The 19610-nt window shown below is 44.7% G+C and overlaps 1 protein-coding gene across 1 annotated transcript in view; it reads right to left on the reverse strand.

Annotated features, from left to right (window-relative positions):
- The window catches only part of LOC117532307 (pleckstrin homology domain-containing family G member 3), an 86284-nt gene extending 67724 nt beyond the window's left edge, over nt 1-18560 (reverse strand). The window contains 2 exon segments of the mRNA XM_034195628.1: nt 4221-4321; nt 17833-18560. Coding sequence (XP_034051519.1) covers nt 4221-4321; nt 17833-18327 — 596 coding nt within the window. The 5' untranslated portion in view covers nt 18328-18560.
- Between the last annotated feature and the right edge of the window lie 1050 nt (nt 18561-19610).

A 19610-nucleotide genomic window follows, 5' to 3' on the forward strand; every position in this document is an offset into this window, starting at 1 on the left:
ACAACAGCGTGGCTTCGTAGTGATAGAGTGCAGGTACTAGACTGGCTTGCCTGCAGTCCAGACCTGTCGCCCATTGAAAATGTGTGGCGCATTATGAAGTGCAAAATACGACAACGGAGACCCCGGACTGTTGAACAACTGAAGTCGTACATCAAGCAAGAATGGGAAAGAATTCCACCTACAAAGCTTCAACAATTAGTGTCCTCAGTTCCCAAACACTTATTGAGTGTTGTTAGAAGGAAAGGTGATGTAACACAGTGGTAAACATACCACTGTCCCAGTTTTTTTGAAACGTGTTGCAGGCATCCATTTCAAAATGAGCAAATATTTGCACAAAAACAATAAAGTTTATCAGTTTGAACATTAAATATCTTGTCTTTGTGGTGTATTTAATCGAATATGGGTTGAAGAGGATTTGAAAATCATTGGATTCTGTTTTTATTTACATTGAGGTTGTAAATGACTATCATCTTGCCGCGCTCACTCCAAACATAATGAAATGCTTTGAAAAAATAGTCATGACCCAAATTAAAAAGACCATTGCGGACACCATAGAACCTTACAGTTTGCATATCGTTAGTACCGATCCACTGATGATAGAATAGAATGCTTTTTATTGTCATTATACACAAGGTACAATGAAATTAAAAGACAACTCCCGTAGTGCAAAGGTGTAAAAGTAAATATAAAAAATATTTAAAAAATGTATAATATATATGCAGTTAACACCAGTATCCACACAGCCCTCAAGCACTTAGAGGGCTGTTCATCGCATACAACTCAGCATTCAACAGTCGTTCCCCACAAACTCAGAGATAAGCTCCTCCCACTCAGACTGACACCCTCCCTCTGTAACTGGGTGCTGAATTTTCTAACAGGCAGACCCCAGTTAGTTAGAGTTGATAACCGTACATTCAGCATAAGAACTGTGAACACGGGGACACCCCAGGGCTGTGTGCCAAGCCCCCTGCTCTACACACTCTTCACGTATGGCTGTGGAGCCTCCCAGAACAACAGCAGCATCATTAAATTTGCAGATGACCCTACAGTCATTGGTCTGTTCACTGGTGGGGCGAGACAGCATACAGAAGAGACGTGGCAGATCTGGTAGCTTGGTCTTGTGACAGTAATCTCTACCTCAATGCAGACAAGACCAAAGAGATGGTTATTGGGCCAAGGAGTGGGGAGCAGCTGTAGACTTACATATATGAAAGCTCAAGTGAGGTCTGCCTATACAGCTAATGCAATGCTGCCGTGCCTACATGGGGGCGTGGCAGCCATTACCAATGAGGGAAAAAAGGAAACCAAGGTACCTGGATGTGCAACACAGCATGTGTGTTGAGTGAATGTGGAGGCCAGAAAGCTAGAAAGAAAACAAAAAGAACAAAGAAATAAAAACAAAAACCCAAGACAGACACAGCTGTTTGCCCTCTTTGGTAATGACACAGCATGCTCCTTGCCAGTGTAACAGCATATCTTCCCCCCCTGAATATCCCCCCCCCCCCGAAAGGCAGCATTCCTACAGGGCAGCACTGATTAAACACAAACCTTCAGGATAGAGCAACCTTTAAACTCTATATTTCATGGATGTTTTGGTCCCAGATGAAGCACAGTTTGACTGACGGTGAACGATATTGGTATTCTTTCTGCATGTATCTATACCTGTCTACAATAGTAATAGTTCCTATTCTGAAGTATCTTTAAATTCCCCCTGGTGGGGGGTAAGATATCCTAGGACAGTCAAGGGCAAGACCATATCCCTGTGACACTTTCAATATTGTTTTCCACGTTGTCAGCCATGTATGAATCTGGGTAGGATGAAATAGGTGATAATTTTGCTTTGCAGGGGTGGGAGAGGGATATCCAGGTCAGGATACCTTACTCTCTCCCTACCCAATCATAAGTGAGAAGGTTAAATAATACATGAGCAGGGAAGAAATTACAGATGTAAACTCAGAGAATTTACACAAAAAAAGGGGTCAGACTCTTCAGAATGGAGGATGGAATGTGTGATAAAACTGCAGCAAACTTGCTATGCAGCGGGTGGGGGGGAAGATATCCAGGGAGGAGTGTAAGATATCCTAGGACAAAATATACTGTGACACCAGCACACAGCCAGGTGTGAGTCCTCAGTCTAGCTTTCATATATGTAACTCGATGGGAGCTGCACACACCACTATATATTGATGAAACAGAGGTGGACAGAATAAAAACCTTTAAATTCCTCAGCACCCACATCAGTGATGATTTCACCTGGTCTTACAACCCCGACAGATCATCAAGAAGTCCCAACAGAGACTGGACTTTCTGAAAAGACTGAGAAAATTTGGTCTGTCAGCCAAAATTCTCAGCAACTTCTACAGGTGTACGATTAAGAGTGTCCTCACCACTGCCACCGTAGTCTGGTTCGGGAACTGCACAGTCCAAGACAGGAAGGCTCTCCAGCATGTGGTTAAGAGCACACAGTACTGTGGGGCAGCCTTCCTCTCACTGAAGGATATTTACCAACCCGGAGTCCTATGTAGGACACACAACCTGATCAGGGACAGTACACACCCGCAACACTCACTTTTCACACTGCAACCATCACACAGACACTACAGGAGTCTGACGTTCAGGACTACTAGGCTGGGGAACAGCTTCTACCCACAGGCCATTAGGCTTCTCCATTTCAATTCAATTTCAATTTATTTTCATTTATATAGCACCAAATCACAACAAAGTTGCCTCAAGTAAGGTCTAACCTTACTAACCCCCAGAGCAAGAACACAGGCGACAGTGGTAAAGAAAAACTCCGTGATGATTTGAGGAAGAAACCTCAAGCAGACCAGACTGAAAGGGGTGACCCTCTGCTTGGGCCATGATACAAACACAATCGACAATACAAGAAATATTGGGAGATTTCAGGACCTTTAAATATAATTTAAAGGTCAAGATTAGGTTTCTTAAGTAATGGTTTAATCACTGCAGATTTGAAACATTTAGGAACAGATCCAGAAGTTAAAGAAAGATTAATAATTTCCAGCACAATCGGCCCAAGAGTGGACCACTGGTCCTCAAACAGTTTTGTTGGTATAGGATCAAATAAACAGGTTGTGCTTTTTGTTGATGTTACGAGTTTTGTCAGCATGCCTAGTGAGATACTATCAAATTCTGTAAATCTAGGTAATACCTCAGTAATGGCGCCCACCTCAATAGCAGGGTGTAGTGGCTGGGTTAAGGCATGTTGGGATATGTTTAACCTAATGTCTTCTATTTTCTTCTCAAAGTAATCCAGTAAATCTTGTGCTGTAAAAGGAGAGCGAACTACAGTTGGTTGTCCATGAATAAGTGTTCTCAGTTACTCTCTGACACACTGACCCCTCCACCAACTGACTGACTGTTATTTCTCTGTCACTCTTCTCCTCATCATCATTACTATCATCTTCTAAATATTTATTATAACAGCTCTGTTTGCTATTTATGCACCTTACGACTCCTGCACAGCAGGAACGCTGCTTAAAACTACACAATACTGCACAAGATTGCCAATACTGCATAAAGTGTACATCTGCACGTCTTCTAAACAGTATATATATATATAATACATTCTTCAGTCTAACAATGAGTTTTTTATCATCTGATGTGAACTTTCTACATACAAATATTCTAGGGAGAACGAACAGAGAAAGAATGTCACTGTGTGATGTATAACTGCCTGTTTTTACTGTGCACATGACAATAAAAAAAACTCAACTTAAGGATCATGTTACCTGCAAGAGCATTTTAATATTTTACCATTTTCATAAAGCAACAGAACAGGATTTTAAAATATGCAAATGACAAATTTCCCTTTTATAATATTTATTTGACATAATGGGAGGTAATGGTCTAGTGGTTAATGCGTTGGGCTTGAGACCAGAGGATCCTTGGTTCAAATCCCAGCCTGACTGAAAAAAATCACTAACGGCCCTTGGGCAAGGTCCTTAATCCCCTCGTTGCTCTCGGTGTGTTGTTTGCGCCTTGTATGGCAGCAGCCTGACATTAGTGTGAATGTGAGGCATTATTGTAAAGCGCTTTGAGCATCTGATGCAGATGGAAAAGCGCTATATAAATGCAGTCAGTTTATAAGTGGGAAAACAGTAGTAAATTTCAGACATGGGCCCAATTAGATTATGATTATTACTATTATTGATTTATTTTTTATTCACTGTCCTCAGCGTGAGGACTCTGTGACTCACCTGTTAAACTCATAGATGTCCTCAATGTTTCCAAACAGGGCGCACACCTGCTCCGGTTGCATTGGAAGGTTTCCCGTATCGATGATGTGAGCCAAATAGTCCTGGACAAACAAACAAGAAGAATTTTAACATTTTTGAGTGGAAGCTCAAAGACGCATCTTCACATTCTCACCAGCAGAGGGCGGCTGTTGAAAGAAAGATTCTGAGTGATCAGAGGTTTGTGAAGCTGAGAGCTGCACTGGTGGAGGTTCAGTTTGAAGCATGGATGTACAACCCCCGGCAAAAATTATGGAGTCACCGGCCTCGGAGGATGTTCATTCAGTTGTCTAATTTTGTAGAAAAAAAGCAGATCACAGACATGACACAAAACTAAAGTAATTTCAAATGGCAACTTTCTGGCTTTAAGAAACACTATAAGAAATCAGGAAAAAAAAAACTGTGGCAGTCAGTAACGGTTATATTTTAGACCAAGCAGAGGGAAAAAAATATGGACTCACTCAATTCTGAGGAATAAATTATGGAATCACCCTGTAAATTTTCATCCCCAAAACTAACACCTGCATCAAATCATATCTGCTAGTTAGTCTGCATCTAAAAAGGAGTGATCACACCTTGGAGAGCTGTTGCATCAAGTGGACTGACATGAATCATGGCTCCAACACGAGAGATGTCAATTGAAACAAAGGAGAGGATTATCAAACTCTTAAAAGAGGGTAAATCATCACACAATGTTGCAAAAGATGTTGGTTGTTCACAGTCAGCTGTGTCTAAACTCTGGACCAAATACAAACAACATGGGAAGGTTGTTAAAGGCAAACATACTGGTAAACCAAGGAAGACATCAAAGCGTCAAGACAGAAAACTTAAAGCAATATGACTCAAAAATCGAAAATGCACAACATAACAAATGAGGAACGAATGGGAGGAAACTGGAGTCAACATCTGTGACCGAACTGTAAGAAACCGCCTAAAGGAAATGGGATTTACATACAGAAAAGCTAAACAAAAGCCATCATTAACACCTAAACAGAAAAAAACAAGGTTACAATGGGCTAAGGAAAAGCAATCGTGGACTGTGGATGACTGGATGAAAGTCATATTCAGTGATGAATCTCGAATCTGCATTGGGCAAGGTGATGATGCTGGAACTTTTATTTGGTGCCGTTCCAATGAGATTTATAAAGATGACTGCCTGAAGAGAACATGGAAATTTCCACAGTCATTGATGATATGGGGCTGCATGTCAGGTAAAGGCACTGGGGAGATGGCTGTCATTACACCATCAATAAATGCACAAGTTTACATTGATATTTTGGACACTTTTCTTATCCCATCAATTGAAAGGATGTTTGGGGATGATGAAATCATTTTTCAAGATGATAATGCATCTTGCCATAGAGCGAAAACTGTGAAAACATTCCTTGCAAAAAGACACATAGGAGCACAGCACAGCAATCAGAGAAAGTTGGAGCCAGATTGATGAAGAGTACTGTTTGTCACTCATTAAGTCCATGCCTCAGAGACTGCAAGCTGTTATAAAAGCCAGAGGTGGTGCAACAAAATACTAGTGATGTGTTGGAGCGTTCTTTTGTTTTTCATGATTCCATAATTTTTTCCTCAGAATTGAGTGAGTCCATATTTTTTTCCCTCTGCTTGGTCTAAAAAAGTAACCGTTACTGACTGCCACAATTTTTTTTCCTGATTTCTTATAGTGTTTCTTAAAGCCAGAAAGTTGCCATTTGAAATGACTTTGGTTTTGTGTCATGTCTGTGATCTGCCTTTTTTTCTACAAAATTAAACAACTGAATGAACATCCTCCGAGGCCGGTGATTCCATAATTTTTGCCAGGGGTTGTAGTCAGCTGTCAAACTGACAGAAGGTAAAAGGATGAAGTTTGTAAGATGATGCACCCCCTCCATTCGGATCGGTGCCTTTTTCAACCGTGTAAAAAGTGTTTGATGAAGCACACCACCAAAAGTTTCTCTGTCGACCACAATCCCTTATCTGGCTTTATAGAGACCATGATCTTCATTACAATCATAATACGAGCATTTCTTTGTTTGACTGTCTGCTCCCCTACTCCTCCCAGGTCCTTTGGTCATTACCGACCAAACATAGGATGTGCATGAAGGTCAAACATCAAAATGCCGTCAAAGTGTTCCTTTTGGTGAAGCTCAAGGTCATTTGGTTCGAGGACTTTCATTTTCTTTTTTTGATCAAATATTTTATTAAATTATATTATCTTTGAGGCAGAAAGAAAAAACATTGTAATAAGTCAAATCTATTACAATAGCCAATGGTAAATATGTATGTATCATCAATTATCAAAATATATACATACATAAAACAAAACAAAACAATACAACACAACCCCCCCCCACCCCCCCCACCCCAAAAAAAAAATCAAATATTACCTTGCAACAGAGTTGAAGATAAAAGAAGAAAGAGGTACCAGGGAGCTCATACCAGCTTGAAAGATCCTGAAAAGGCCGCAGACCAGTAGTGTTATATCACCTCAGGTATGATATGAATGCCTCTCTTTTCCCTCTGAGGAAAAAAGATGGGCCGATGTCCTATCAGCAGTTTATTATTTTTAAACAGCGGGGTGTTACAGTGCCACTCGCATCTCACAGCACAAGATTTCTGAACATCACGCCATATCTCAATAACATGCGTGATCAGGGGGCCAAACCGCAACTGGCACTGCTTGTTGTGTGTTGGGGGGGTTTGGCTGGACATTTTGGTGTTTTTTTCTTTTCTTTGCTCTCCAGGTGGTATGCAAACTGATTTATTGCCTGTGGAGAAGGTGCTGGCAGAAGAGTCCTTCACCCTCATCAACATGGTGTGCAGCACCTGTGGATGGTGCTCACGTGCAACCTTAAAGACTTTCAGCTGAAGCAGATAATGAGATGGCGTTCTGCATTTAAGTCATGTGTGATTCAAGCAGAATTGCCGGGAACTCGACCTTGTGGTGTTCGTTTGTGAGACGCTGAGGACCGCGCCTGGGTTTGACACATCGTGCTTGTGAAGGAGGAAGGGTGAGGGACACATGCTGTCAGCACACATCAGAGGTGATTGATTATCTGAATAATTGTTAACAGTAACTTGGTATTTTGTTACGCAGTATATTTGAACTTTGATGAGAGTTGTGCAGCTCGCTTCTCACTGCCGTGGTATGCGGACTGACGATCCTCCACCTGTTGTGAGAAGCTGCTCATTTACATAAAGCTTAAATTCAGACCTGAATGTGTTGCTGATAGTGTGTGCCTTTTGAAGGATATTAGTTGTAGCTGCTGACTTACCTCACCTTTTCTAGCCTTCGCAGAGTCGGTTTGTCGTGTCCACCTGGGGGGTGTTTGGCGGTGAACGTGGGTCCAGAAGCGCCGGGCTTCGATCCTTTTGGGCGCTGGAAAGCGTGCCGTCCTTCACTCCGCCAGACCGGCGCAGTTTTTGTTTGTACACTTTGTTATGCACCAAAGGGGGAAAATAAATTGTTTTGTTATTGGAACCGCTTTCTGGTTGTTTTAGCGCTGGGTTCCGTCAGACGCAGGTCCGCTCCTCAACCCGCGTCGACACATAACACTGCTTAACAGAAATGTTAGCATAGACAATATCTTGGAGCCTATGGGGAGACACGAGTGCCTCCTCCAAAGACCGCCAAGAGACTTTCGCCTTTGGGTCAAACTAAGTCATTAGAGGTCATAGTGAAAATGCATAAAAATATAATTTAAAATTTGGAAAAGCCAAACGGCCAGGCTTTTTAATCCTCTGAGCAGTGGACATCTTTAACCTTGACCGCTTATTGTTCCAGATAAATCTGTATGTTGTTGATTGAAGTTTTTGCCAATAACCAACAGGGGGAGACACAGGGAGCATTGAACTGATAAAATTAACCCTTGATAATATCAGAATCAGAATCAGAAGAAGTTAATTGCCATTGCCAGTGAACAGGATTCACAGACTAGGAATTTGCTTCGGTACAATGGTGCAACATTAAGAAGAGATAAAATGCTAAGATAAAATATAACATATGTGTCAAAATAAGATAAAAAAAAAAAAAAGAAAGAAATATGAAATATGAAAGGCTGTGTGCAACAGAAAAACAGAGAAACAGAAAAAAACAGTGCAGTGGGAGGAGTGTAATTAAAAACCAAAGTACATTGTCTAAAGTGACCCGTGATAAAATGATAAAGTGACAGAGTTAAGCTTAAGGTGACTGAGTTATGAGGTGTTCATGAGTCTAACGGCAGAGGGGAAGAAACTGTTCTTATGGCGGGAGGTTCTGGTCCGGATGGACCGTAGCCTCCTGCCCGAGGGGAGTGGTTTGAATAGACCGTGTGCAGGGTGAGAAGGGTCAGCTGTGATCCGACCTGCTCGGCCCAGAGTCCTGGAGACGTGCAGGTTGTGGAGAGATGGAAGGCTACAGCCGATCACCTTCTCAGCAGAGGCCACAATGCGCTGCAGTCTGTGTCTGTTCCTCACTGTGGCCCCGGCGTACCACACCGTGATGGAGGAGCAGAGGATGGACTCGATGATGGCCGTGTAGAACTGCACCATCAGCTGGACAGGCAGCTTGGCCTTCTTCAGCTGCCGCAGGAAGTACATCATCTGCTGGGCCTTCTTGATGAGGGAGCTGATGGTTGACTCCCACTTGAGGTCCTGGATGATGGTGGTGCCGAGGAAGTGGTGACAGACCACAGTGGTGATGGGGCTGTTGGTGAGGGCGAGGGAGGGCGGGGGGGGGGCTGTGGCATTCCTGAAGTCCACGATCATCTCCACTGTTTTCTGGGCGTTGAGCTCCAAGTTGTTGCTGCTGCACCAGGTCACCAGCTGGTCCACCTCCCTCCTGTAGGCAGACTCATCCCCATCCGAAATGAGTCCGATGAGGGTGGTGTCATCCGCAAACTTGATGAGCTTTACAGAGTCGTGGCTAGAGGTGCAGCAGTTAGTGTAGAGGGAGAAGAGCAGAGGGGAAAGGGCACAGCCCTGTGGAGATCCTGTGCTGAGAGCCCGAGTGTTCGAGACATTTTTTCCCAGCCTCATACGCTAACTCCGGTCCGTCAGGAAGTCTGTGATCCACCTGCAGGTGGAGTTGGGCACGTGGAGCAGAGAAAGCTTGTCCTGGAGCAAAGCTGGAAGGATGGTGTTGAATGCAGAGCTGAAGTCCACAAACAGGATCCTAGCGTAGGTTCCTGGGGAGTCCAGGTGCTGCAGGAGGGAGTGCAGGGCCAGGTTTATGGCGTCATCTACAGACCTGTTGGCTCTGTAGGCAAACTACAGGGGGTCCAGGAGGGGGTCGGTGATGGAATTCAGGTGGGATAAAACCAGGCGTTCGAAGGTCTTCATGACTACAGACGTGAGAGCCACAGGCCTGTAGTCATTAAGTCCAGTGACGCGTGGTTTCTTGGGGACTGGAACTATGATTGAGGACTTGAAACAGACTGGAACATGGCATGACTCCAGGGAGGTGTTGAAGATCCCCGTGAAGACTGGGGCCAGCTCATCAGTGCAGTGTCTCAGGGTGGCAGGAGAGACACAGTCTGGGCCCGGGGCCTTATGTGGATTCAGCCTTTTGAAATGTCTACTCACGTCCTCCTCTTGGACCGAGACGGCAACAGGGGGAGTGGGGAGGGCAGCAGTGAGAGGGGGGAGGTCCAGAGTGTTTGAATATCCAGTTGTGTGGGGGGTGGGGAGGTGTGAGTCCTTGTCTTCAAAGCGTGAATAGAAGACGTTCAGGTCATTGGCCAGCTTGAGGTCGTCAATAGAAGGAGGTGCTTTGGGCTTGTAGTTGGTGATCTCTTTCAACCCCCTCCACACAGAGGCCGAGTCATTGGCAGAAAACCTTTGCTGCAGACGTGAACTGTACATGGATTTAGCCTTTGCCACCTCCTTGCTAAATCTGTACTTTGCACCTCTATAGCTGTCTCTGTCTCCTTCTCTGAAAGCCACCTCTTTCTGCTGACGGAGCTGCTGGAGTTTAGGTGTGAACCAGGGCTTGTCTTCTTCTCTTCCAAGATGGCGCCACGTGAAGGCGCCCTGGTATTCTGGTGCTCCCTGTTTTGTCTGTTTTTGTGCGTGAATCGTGTGTCATCGTGTCCCTACACCCGCGAGGAGCTTCTAAACATCAAATCATCAACACCCACGGACATTACACCAGTTGTTTTAGTGCCTGCAGCTGAACTGGTTCACTTTTTGGCCAAAAAAGTGAGACGACGGCGGAGAGGAAAACGAGCTGGAGCTCTCGTGCGCCTCAGACGAAGGGGCACGCGCACGCCCCTACCTGGGATATTTCTCTCCAACGTCCGCTCACTCCACAACAAGATGGATGAGCTGGCACTGCTGATGAAGAAGAATAGAGATTTCTCCTCATCTCGTGTACTGTGCTTCACGGAGACGTGGTTAAATGTACAGACACCGGACTGCGCACTCCAACTAGAGGGATTCCGACTCCTCCGCGCAGACAGAGACCGAGCACTCTGGTGGAAAAACAAGAGGTGGAGGACTCTGCTTCTATATCAACAACGCCTGGTGCTCCGATGTGACTGTGATCTCCCAACACTGCTGTCCCTCTCTGGAATATCTCCTCATAAACTGCAGACCGTTCTACTCTCCACGTGAGTTTAACTCCTTCATGCTTTGCTCTGTGTATATTCCACCTAGCGCGGACGTGCATGAGGCCGAGCGCGCGCTCGCGGATCAGATTATGAGCGTGGAGAGAGACTTTCCGGACTCTCTTGTTATAATTCTCGGTGATTTTAACAAAGGGAATCTCAGTCAGGAATTACCAAAATACAAACAGTTTGTTAAATGCCCGACCAGAGAAGGGAGCACGTTAGATCATTGTTACACAACAGTGAGCAGCGCCTACCGTGCGGTGGGCCGTGCAGCTTTGGGACTCTCAGATCACGTGATGGTCCACTTGATCCCCCATGTACAGACAGAGGATGTACTTCCTGCAGCAGCTGAAGAAGGCCAAGCTGCCTGTCCAGCTGATGGTGCAGTTCTACACGGCCATCATCGAGTCCATCCTCTGCTCCTCCATCACGGTGTGGTACACCAGGGCCACAGCCAGGGACAGACACAGACTGCAGCGCATTGTGGCCTCTGCTGAGAAGGCGATCGGCTGTAGTCTTCCATCTCTCCACGACCTGCACGTCTCCAGGACTCTGGGCCGAGCAGGTCGGATCACAGCTGACCCTTCTCACCCTGCACACGGTCTATTCAAACAGGAGGCTACGGTCCATCCGGACCAGAACCTCCCGCCATAAGAACAGTTTCTTCCCCTCTGCCGTTAGACTCATGAACACCTCATAACTCAGTCACCTTAAGCTTAACTCTGTCACTTTATCATTTTATCACGGGTCACTTTAGACAATGTACTTTGGTTTTTAATTACACTCCTCCCACTGCACTGTTTTTTCTGTTTCTCTGTTTTTCTGTTGCACACAGCCTTTCATATTTCATATTTCTTTTTTTTTTTATATTTTATCTTATTTTGACACATATGTTATATTTTATCTTAGCATTTTATCTCTTCTTAATGTTGCACCATTGTACCGAAGCAAATTCCTAGTCTGTGAATCCTGTTCACTGGCAATGGCAATAAACTTCTTCTGATTCTGATTGTCATTGTTATATCTCACCCTGGTACGCTGTGGGATGATGCTGTCTTCACAGAAATTAATATATGACATCACAGTGTCCGTGTAGTCATCTAGACTGTCTGTTGAAGCCTCAAACATATCCCAATCCGTGGTGGCCAAGCACGTGCGTAGCTCCTCTACAGCTTCATTGCTCCACACTTTAGACGTCCCCACAACAGGTTTGGAGAGTTTAAGTCTCTGTCTGTACATGGGGATCAAGTGGACCATCACGTGATCTGAGAGTCCCAAAGCTGCACGGGCCACCGTGCGGTAGGCGCCGCTCATATATTCATTTTAATGATTGAAGACCGGGCCTGTAGTGAGTTAGGTAAACCAGACCATCTGTTGAGGTCCTGAAGAACACTTTCATACAATTTAGAGTAATTATACTTTATAATCTGGTAAATAGTGGGAAATATTTCAACACCAAGATATTTGAAATGCTCAATCATGGTGATGTTAGCAGGGAGGGTAGCTGCTCTAGCAACATCATTAAGAGGCAGATAGGCAGATTTCGACCAGTTGACTCTAAAGCCGGAAAGATTCCCAAAGTCCTCCACAGCTCTTAAAAGGTGTGGGACTGAAACAGAAGGATTTTGCAGAAAAAGGAGCACATCATCTGCATATAAATTCAAGTGGTGAGCTGTACTACTAATAAAAATAGGGGAAATAGTTTGAGATTGTCTAATAAGCGTCCATGAAAATAATTTTATTAACTACACAGATGTATAATAAAACAAATGGTGACTGGTTTATAACACAATGATGACAGAGTTTGAGGGCAGAGAGAGAAAGGAACCGCAGCCAGTTTTTTTCCTTTGTTTACATGTGCGCACGCGAACACAACAAATAGAGCACAGCAACTCGCTCCATGTGTGAGAGTCATAAAACGCAGGGAAGACAAAGACAGCACACTGGAAATTGTTTTTTTTTTCCTTATTTATTCCTTTATTGGTTCATTCTACTGGTGCTTATAGTTGATAAAACTTGGATAAAGTTACTTGCACCAGTGCAAGTGCAGTATAAAATTATGTGTACCGCTCGAATAATACGTGCACAAACTAGCACATGCACGTACTATTTCGAGCGCTATACCACATTAAGTGTTTGATCACAAAAATTCCAAAAAGGTATAGTTTGGACTATCTATAACTGAATGTTCTGGAGTTATGGGGTAAAAACAGCAAGCACGGCAACAAAGGTTACTTTCAGTTTGTACAGGGGTCCAAAGTTAAATTTGCTCCAATTATGGTAAAACATGATGCAAATTATTGGTTGAGTTAGTAGGATTTTAAAAAGGAATAGTTTGCACCATGTGCCATGCTTAGTTATCATTTTACATGCTAACATATGGCACATGTCATAGAATCCAATGGACATCGACATTGTTTGATCTTTACTTTGGGGACCAAATATTCAACACAGTCAGAACTATTCCATTTGTTAATCCTAGTAGTTCAAGCAATAATTTGCACCATGTTTTACCAAAACTGGAGCAACTTTAACTTTTGACCTTTGTACAAACTGAAAGTGACCTTTGTCACCATTCTTGCTGTTTTTAACCCCATAACTCCAGAACATTCAGTTATAGATAGTCCAAACTATACCTTTTTGGAATCATTGTCATCAGATACAGTGAGGAAAATAAGTATTTGAACACCCTGTGATTTTGCAAGTTCTCCCACTTAGAAATCATGTAGGGGTCTGAAATTTTCATCTTAGGTGCATGTCCACTGTGAGAGACATAATCTAAAAAAAAAAATCCGGAAATCACAACGTATAATTTTTAAATAATTTATTTGTATGTTACTGCTGCAAATAAGTATTTGAACACCTACCAACCAGCAAGAATTCTGTCTCTCACAGACCTGTTAATTTTTCTTTAAGAAGCCCTCTTATTCTGCACTCTTTACCTGTATTATTTGCACCTGTCTGAACTTGTTACCTGTATAAAAGACACCTGTTCACACACTCAATCAATCACACTCCAATCTGTCCACCAGAGCCAAGACCAAAGAGCTGTCTAAGGACACCAGGGACAAAACTGTAGACCTGCACAAGGCTGGGATGGACTACAGGACAACAGGCAAGCAGCTTGGTAGAAGACAACAGCTGTTATGATTATTTATTAGAAAGTGGAAGGAACAGAAGATGACTGTAAATCTCCCTCGGTCTGGGATTCCATGCAAGATCTCACTTTGTGGGGTAAGGATGATTCTGAGAAAGCTCAGAACTACACAGGTGGACCTGGTCAATGACCTGAAGAGAGCTGGGACCACAGTCACAAAGATTACATTAGTAACACATGATGCTGTCATGGTCTAAAGTCCTGCAGGGCAGCAAGGTCCCCCTGCTCAAGCCAGCACATGTCCAGGCCCGTTTGAAGTTCACCAGTGACCATCTGGATGATCCAGAGGAGGCATGGGAGAAGGCCATGTGGTCAGATGAGACCAGAATAGAGCTTTTTGGAATCAACCCCACTTACCATGTTTAGAGGATGAGAACAACCCCAAGAAAACCATCCCAACCGTGAAGCATGGGGGTGGAAACATCATACTCCGGGGGTGCTCTTCTGCAAAGGGGACAGGATGACTGCACCGTATTGAAGGGAGGATGATGGGGTCATGTATTGCGAGATTTTGGCAAACAACCTCCTTCCCTCAGTAAGAGCATTGAAGATGGGTCATGGCTGGGTCTTCCAGCATGACAATGACCCCTAACACACAGCCAGGGCAACTAAGGAGGGGCTCCGTAAGAAGCATTTCAAGGTCCTGGAGTGGCCTGGCCAGTCTCCAGACCTGAACTCAATAGAAAATATTTGGAGGGAGCTGAAACTCCAAACCTGAAAGATCTAGAGAAGATCTGTAGTGGACCAAAATCCCTGCTGCAGTGTGTGCAAACCTGGTGAAAAACTACAGGAAACGTTTGCCCTCTGTAACTGCAAACAAAGGCTACTGTACTAAATATTAACATTGATTTTCACAGGTGTTCAAATACTTATTTGCAGCAGTAACATACAAATAAATAATTAAAAAAAACAAAAATCATACATTGTGATTTCCAGATTTTTTTTTTTTTTTTTTTTAGATTATGTCTCTCACAGTGGACATGCACCTAAGATGAAAATTTCAGACCCCTCCATGATTTCTAAGTGGGAGAACTTGTAAATGTGTTCAAATACTTATTTTCCTCACTGTATATAATTCTAGGCGCAGCCAGAGTGTAGAGGGGGTCTGGTTTGGGAACCACAGAATCTCATCTCTGCTGTTTGCGGACCATGTGGTTCTGTTGGCTTCGTCAAATCAGGACCTTCAGCGTGCACTGGGGCGGTTTGCAGCCAAGTGTGAAGCATCCGGGATTTTCAAATCTTCACCTCCAAATCTGAGGCCATGGTTCTCGACCGGAAAAAGGTGCTTTGCCCTCTTCAGGTCGATGGAGTGTCCTTGCCTCAAGTGGAGGAGTTTAAGTATCTCGGGGTCTTGTTCACAAGTGAGGGACGGATGGAGCGTGAGATCGATAGACGCATCGGTGCAGCGTCTGCAGTGATGCGGTCACTGTATCGGACCATCGTGGTGAAGAGAGAGCTGAGTAGGGGGGCAAAGCTCTCGATTTACCGATCGATCTACGTTCCGATCCTCACCTATGGTCATGAGATTTGGCTCATGACCGAAAGAACGAGATCGCGAGTACAAGTGGCCGAGATGAGTTTCCTCCGCAGGGTGGCTGGGCGCTCCCTTAGAGATAGGGTGAGGAGCTCGGTCACTCTTGAGGAGCTCGGAGTCGAGCCGCTGCTCCTCCACGTCGAAAGGAGTCAGTTGAGGTGGCTCGGGCATGTTTTCCGGATGCCCCCTGGACGCCTCGCTGGAGAGGTGTTCCGGGCACGTCCCACTGGGAAGAGGCCCCAGGGAAGACCCAGGACACGCTGGAGGGACTACATCTCTCGGCTGGCTTGGGAATGCCATGGGTTCCACCGGAGGAGCAGGGAGAGGTGTGTGTGGATCGGGAGGTCTGGGCGGCTTTGCTTGAGCTGCTGCCCCAGCGACCCGACTTCGGATGAAGCGGAAGAAAATGGATGGATGGATGGATGTATATAATGTGGTATCACTTTTAATAATGTGTTCATGACTGTGAATTTTGCTTCCTTTTGCCGGCAAAATAAAAAGTGTTGCTTTGAGACTTTGATCCTTTTCTGACTTTTCTGGACACCTTTAAGATGATCTTTTTCAACAACTGAGCACAGCTGAAACAGGGGAGATATGGGACCACGGACCAGCAACACAGCGGTCACGAACACGTCACATTCTTCCTCATCAGATGCAGCAGGGTTCAGGATCACTGACCCCGTTTCATAGGCAGATGCAACACATCCTGTCTTTGAAGATTCTGGCACGCCGTCTTCTGTCTGGCACAAGATGTGACTGGACTGCGAGGACGTCTTTACACTTAATGCATTTGTGATGTTTCGTTCCGGACACAGTAATGAGTTGCAGCGTTTCTTGCTGGAGTTTTGTCAGGTCTAACTGAAGCTACGGTGCCAATGCCACCGCCGTGGCAGCCATGGCGTCTTGACAACAAGGTAGGTGGGGCACCATGTGTGAGCCAGTTGGACACAGACCATCACAAACTACGGAGTCTGGCTTTTTGCTTGTAGATCTTGTAAAAAAGTGGAAACCCACTCATAGAATATTACACACCAACAGATTTAACCCAAATCAACTCATGAGTTTCCTCATAAACTATCAAACGTGGAAAAAAAGCCTTGTCAAAAAAAAAAAAAAAAAAAATCAGAACGTGAGTAGCAGAACTCTCAAATCTGCTGTGAAGACACGAACGTTCATGTGGTGGAGACTGATGAAGCAGTGGTGAGTTTTCAGGACACAAACAGAAGATCTGATCAGTGACACACATTTTTCTGCAGGATGTTTTCCCCCCATGAATAACATGCATTATTTCACATGTTCGGGTCCAGGTGTAACATTTATCCACACCAAAAACATCCAGAAGGATTTTATTCGCACAGCACAGGTGGCAACATTTGGGTCACTGAGCTGTCACTCAAAAACTCCTTAGCCAATAGGGAAGCACTCCTGAAACAAAGCCGACCACGCGAGAGGTTTGTATCACAACCACAAACAGAAATCAGCCGACACAAACGAGCAAAATGGCAACATAACAGTAAAGGACCCCCCCCTCTCCAAACAATCTAATAACCTGTGAAGACATTTCCAACTTAGACCACCAGGGGTCGCACAGTCACAGTCTGTTAGATGCAGTGAGGAATACAGACAACAAAGAACTTTGATTCTGTGTGTTACGGTTTGCGAGTTATCAACAAAAAATGTCAAAATGGTAATTATAGGTGGTGTGTGAGGCCCCTTTACACAAGATGAAAGGCGGTTGTGAGTCTGTTGTGTGGTTTAAAATGCGCCCACTCCACAAAGGTGATGTCAAAACACCTTTGTGTGTAACTGCCTCAGCGCCCCCTTGTGCATGTTGTTGTCTCATGTGAACTTTGTGTGCTACAGATGGCATCACATTTCCACAGAGATCTGCCACGTTTCTTTGACATATGTTGGATTTTGAGCAATCTGCCATCATATTTCTTCATTGTTCATGTGCACTGAGAGAGAGAGAGAGCGCAAAACGAGCTGAATATGAAATGGTTAATTTTTCACACTTGTCAGTTTGGAGTCAGCTTGTGTGTGTGTGTGTTTTCCCGTCATTCACAGGCGGAAACAGATAAATCTGCAGAAAAATGACATCACTGGATGATTAACACCGTTCACTGGATGTTTTATGGCTGGAAAACAACTGATATTCAAGAAAAATAAAAACAGATTTTTTTTTAACCACTACAAGGACTGATTTATAGTCCGGAAATTACGGAAACTTTAAAACAAACAGTCATTTCCAGTGACCGCAAAACAACAATTTGCAGCTAAGTCTACATAATTCTCTGATCCACTCACCTCCACGATGCTCCGCAGATCCCTGACGTACATGCGCTCCGTCTCAATAATCTCCATGACAACACGGTCCACATACGTAAGCTTTGGGTTGGTCACCATGGTGCCTGCGATGACCGGAGAAGATGGAAAATAAAATGTCTCTTCACTATGCTTCCTGCTGGAGGTGGTGTTGTTGTTATTCCACTGCTGTTGGACCTCACTAGGTTCCAGCTGTTCCTGCCAACAACCACTGGATCCCAAGCCGGCGGGGCTCTGCTCCCTGGCTTGGGATCCGGTGCTTTCGGCTGGACAGAGCTCCAAGTCGATGTCGTCCTCGCTGGGTGTGGGTGGGGGGTTGGAGGAAGGAAGGGCCACCATGCTCCCAAAGAGGCTGCGGCTATCAGGAGATGAACTGGAGGACAGGGTGGACACCAGGCTCACCGGACGTTCACTCTCACCATCCTGTGGCTCCACGTGTGTTCGGCTGAGACACTCGGAGTCTGAGTCCATGTTCATCTGGACATGTTCACTGGTGGAAAGGGGCGAGCACAACTGAGGACATTCTGCTGAAGACAATGAAGACAAGCATCACGATACAAGACAAGAAAAAGAAATTAAACTACAAACTGCAGACTTTAAACAGCAAAACTTTACAATTTTGATCCCTTACATCTTCCCACTCACACCAGTACCATCCAGGCAAAGTCCTGAACATCAAACCCCAACAAATCAGAGGTTCACTGTCATGTTCAAAGACACAGCAGCCAATAAACCTCCTCAAAGGCTGCTGCCTTCGAGTCTTTCTGCGGGTCAAACTCGTGTCTTCAATGTTAACTCGGTGCAGACTTTAATAAGACAAAAGAAGTGGCTGAAACGTGTTTCCTTGCAGGATGGTGAGATTCATGGACAGGACAGGGTCCAGACCGGGTCTGGCAATCCGTCTCGAGCTGAATTCAGGTCAATAGGTTGTTTTTCAGATTAAAAACAGATTATGTTCTAAGTCACCTCTCACAGGTGAGTTGAGCCGGATTTGATGAGGCTAGAATTCAGCGAGCTTGAGGATGGTGACGTCACACTTCCTGACAGCATCGTCTCCACTGTGGTGGCTGCAACGGCAAGAAGAGCAAACAACCTTCTTTCTTTGAGGCTCCTTCTCGACGAGAAGGACATCCACATCCAATCACACACACACGATTTGAGTTTGGACGTGTGTGTGTGTGTGTAGGATGAGCCACATTTGAAAAACAGGTCTGAATGCTATCTGGCTAGAAAGCAATCCCCATTGAATCCAGCAAGAACTGGACTGCCAACTCCGGTCTCAATGAAGTCTAACACAAAGTCTGATCTCCTCCAACTGTGTAGCCAGATGTCTTCAATACTTGAGCTCTGAGGACACTCCTGAGGTCGTCCTCCTCCTCTTACTACTACGACTGTGAAATGAGCAGTTTAGTGAGAAAATCCAGATAAGACCACTTTCAAGTATTGTGAGGTCGCCTTCAGCTGTGATCTAGCATTCAGGATATAAGGACAGACCACGACAGGGACCCAAAGGAGATGTGTGAGGTGGTGCACCAGCACACACCCAAAGCTGGCTCAATTCAGACATCAAAATGATTGGTGGGAAACCAAATGGTTATTGGTCCTCTTCCAAAGCACCAATAACAGCAGGACACTACAATGCATTTAGATTTATGGTCTAACATCACTGGGCAGCAAAGTGGGATAAGGTGTTGGGCTACCAACATGTAGACCTGAGTTTGATTCCTGGTTTTCAAAAAGTGGTCTAACCTTTTAGACTA

Source organism: Thalassophryne amazonica, chromosome 19 (genome assembly GCF_902500255.1).
Source record: "Thalassophryne amazonica chromosome 19, fThaAma1.1, whole genome shotgun sequence".
NCBI classification, from domain to species: Eukaryota; Metazoa; Chordata; class Actinopteri; order Batrachoidiformes; family Batrachoididae; genus Thalassophryne; species Thalassophryne amazonica.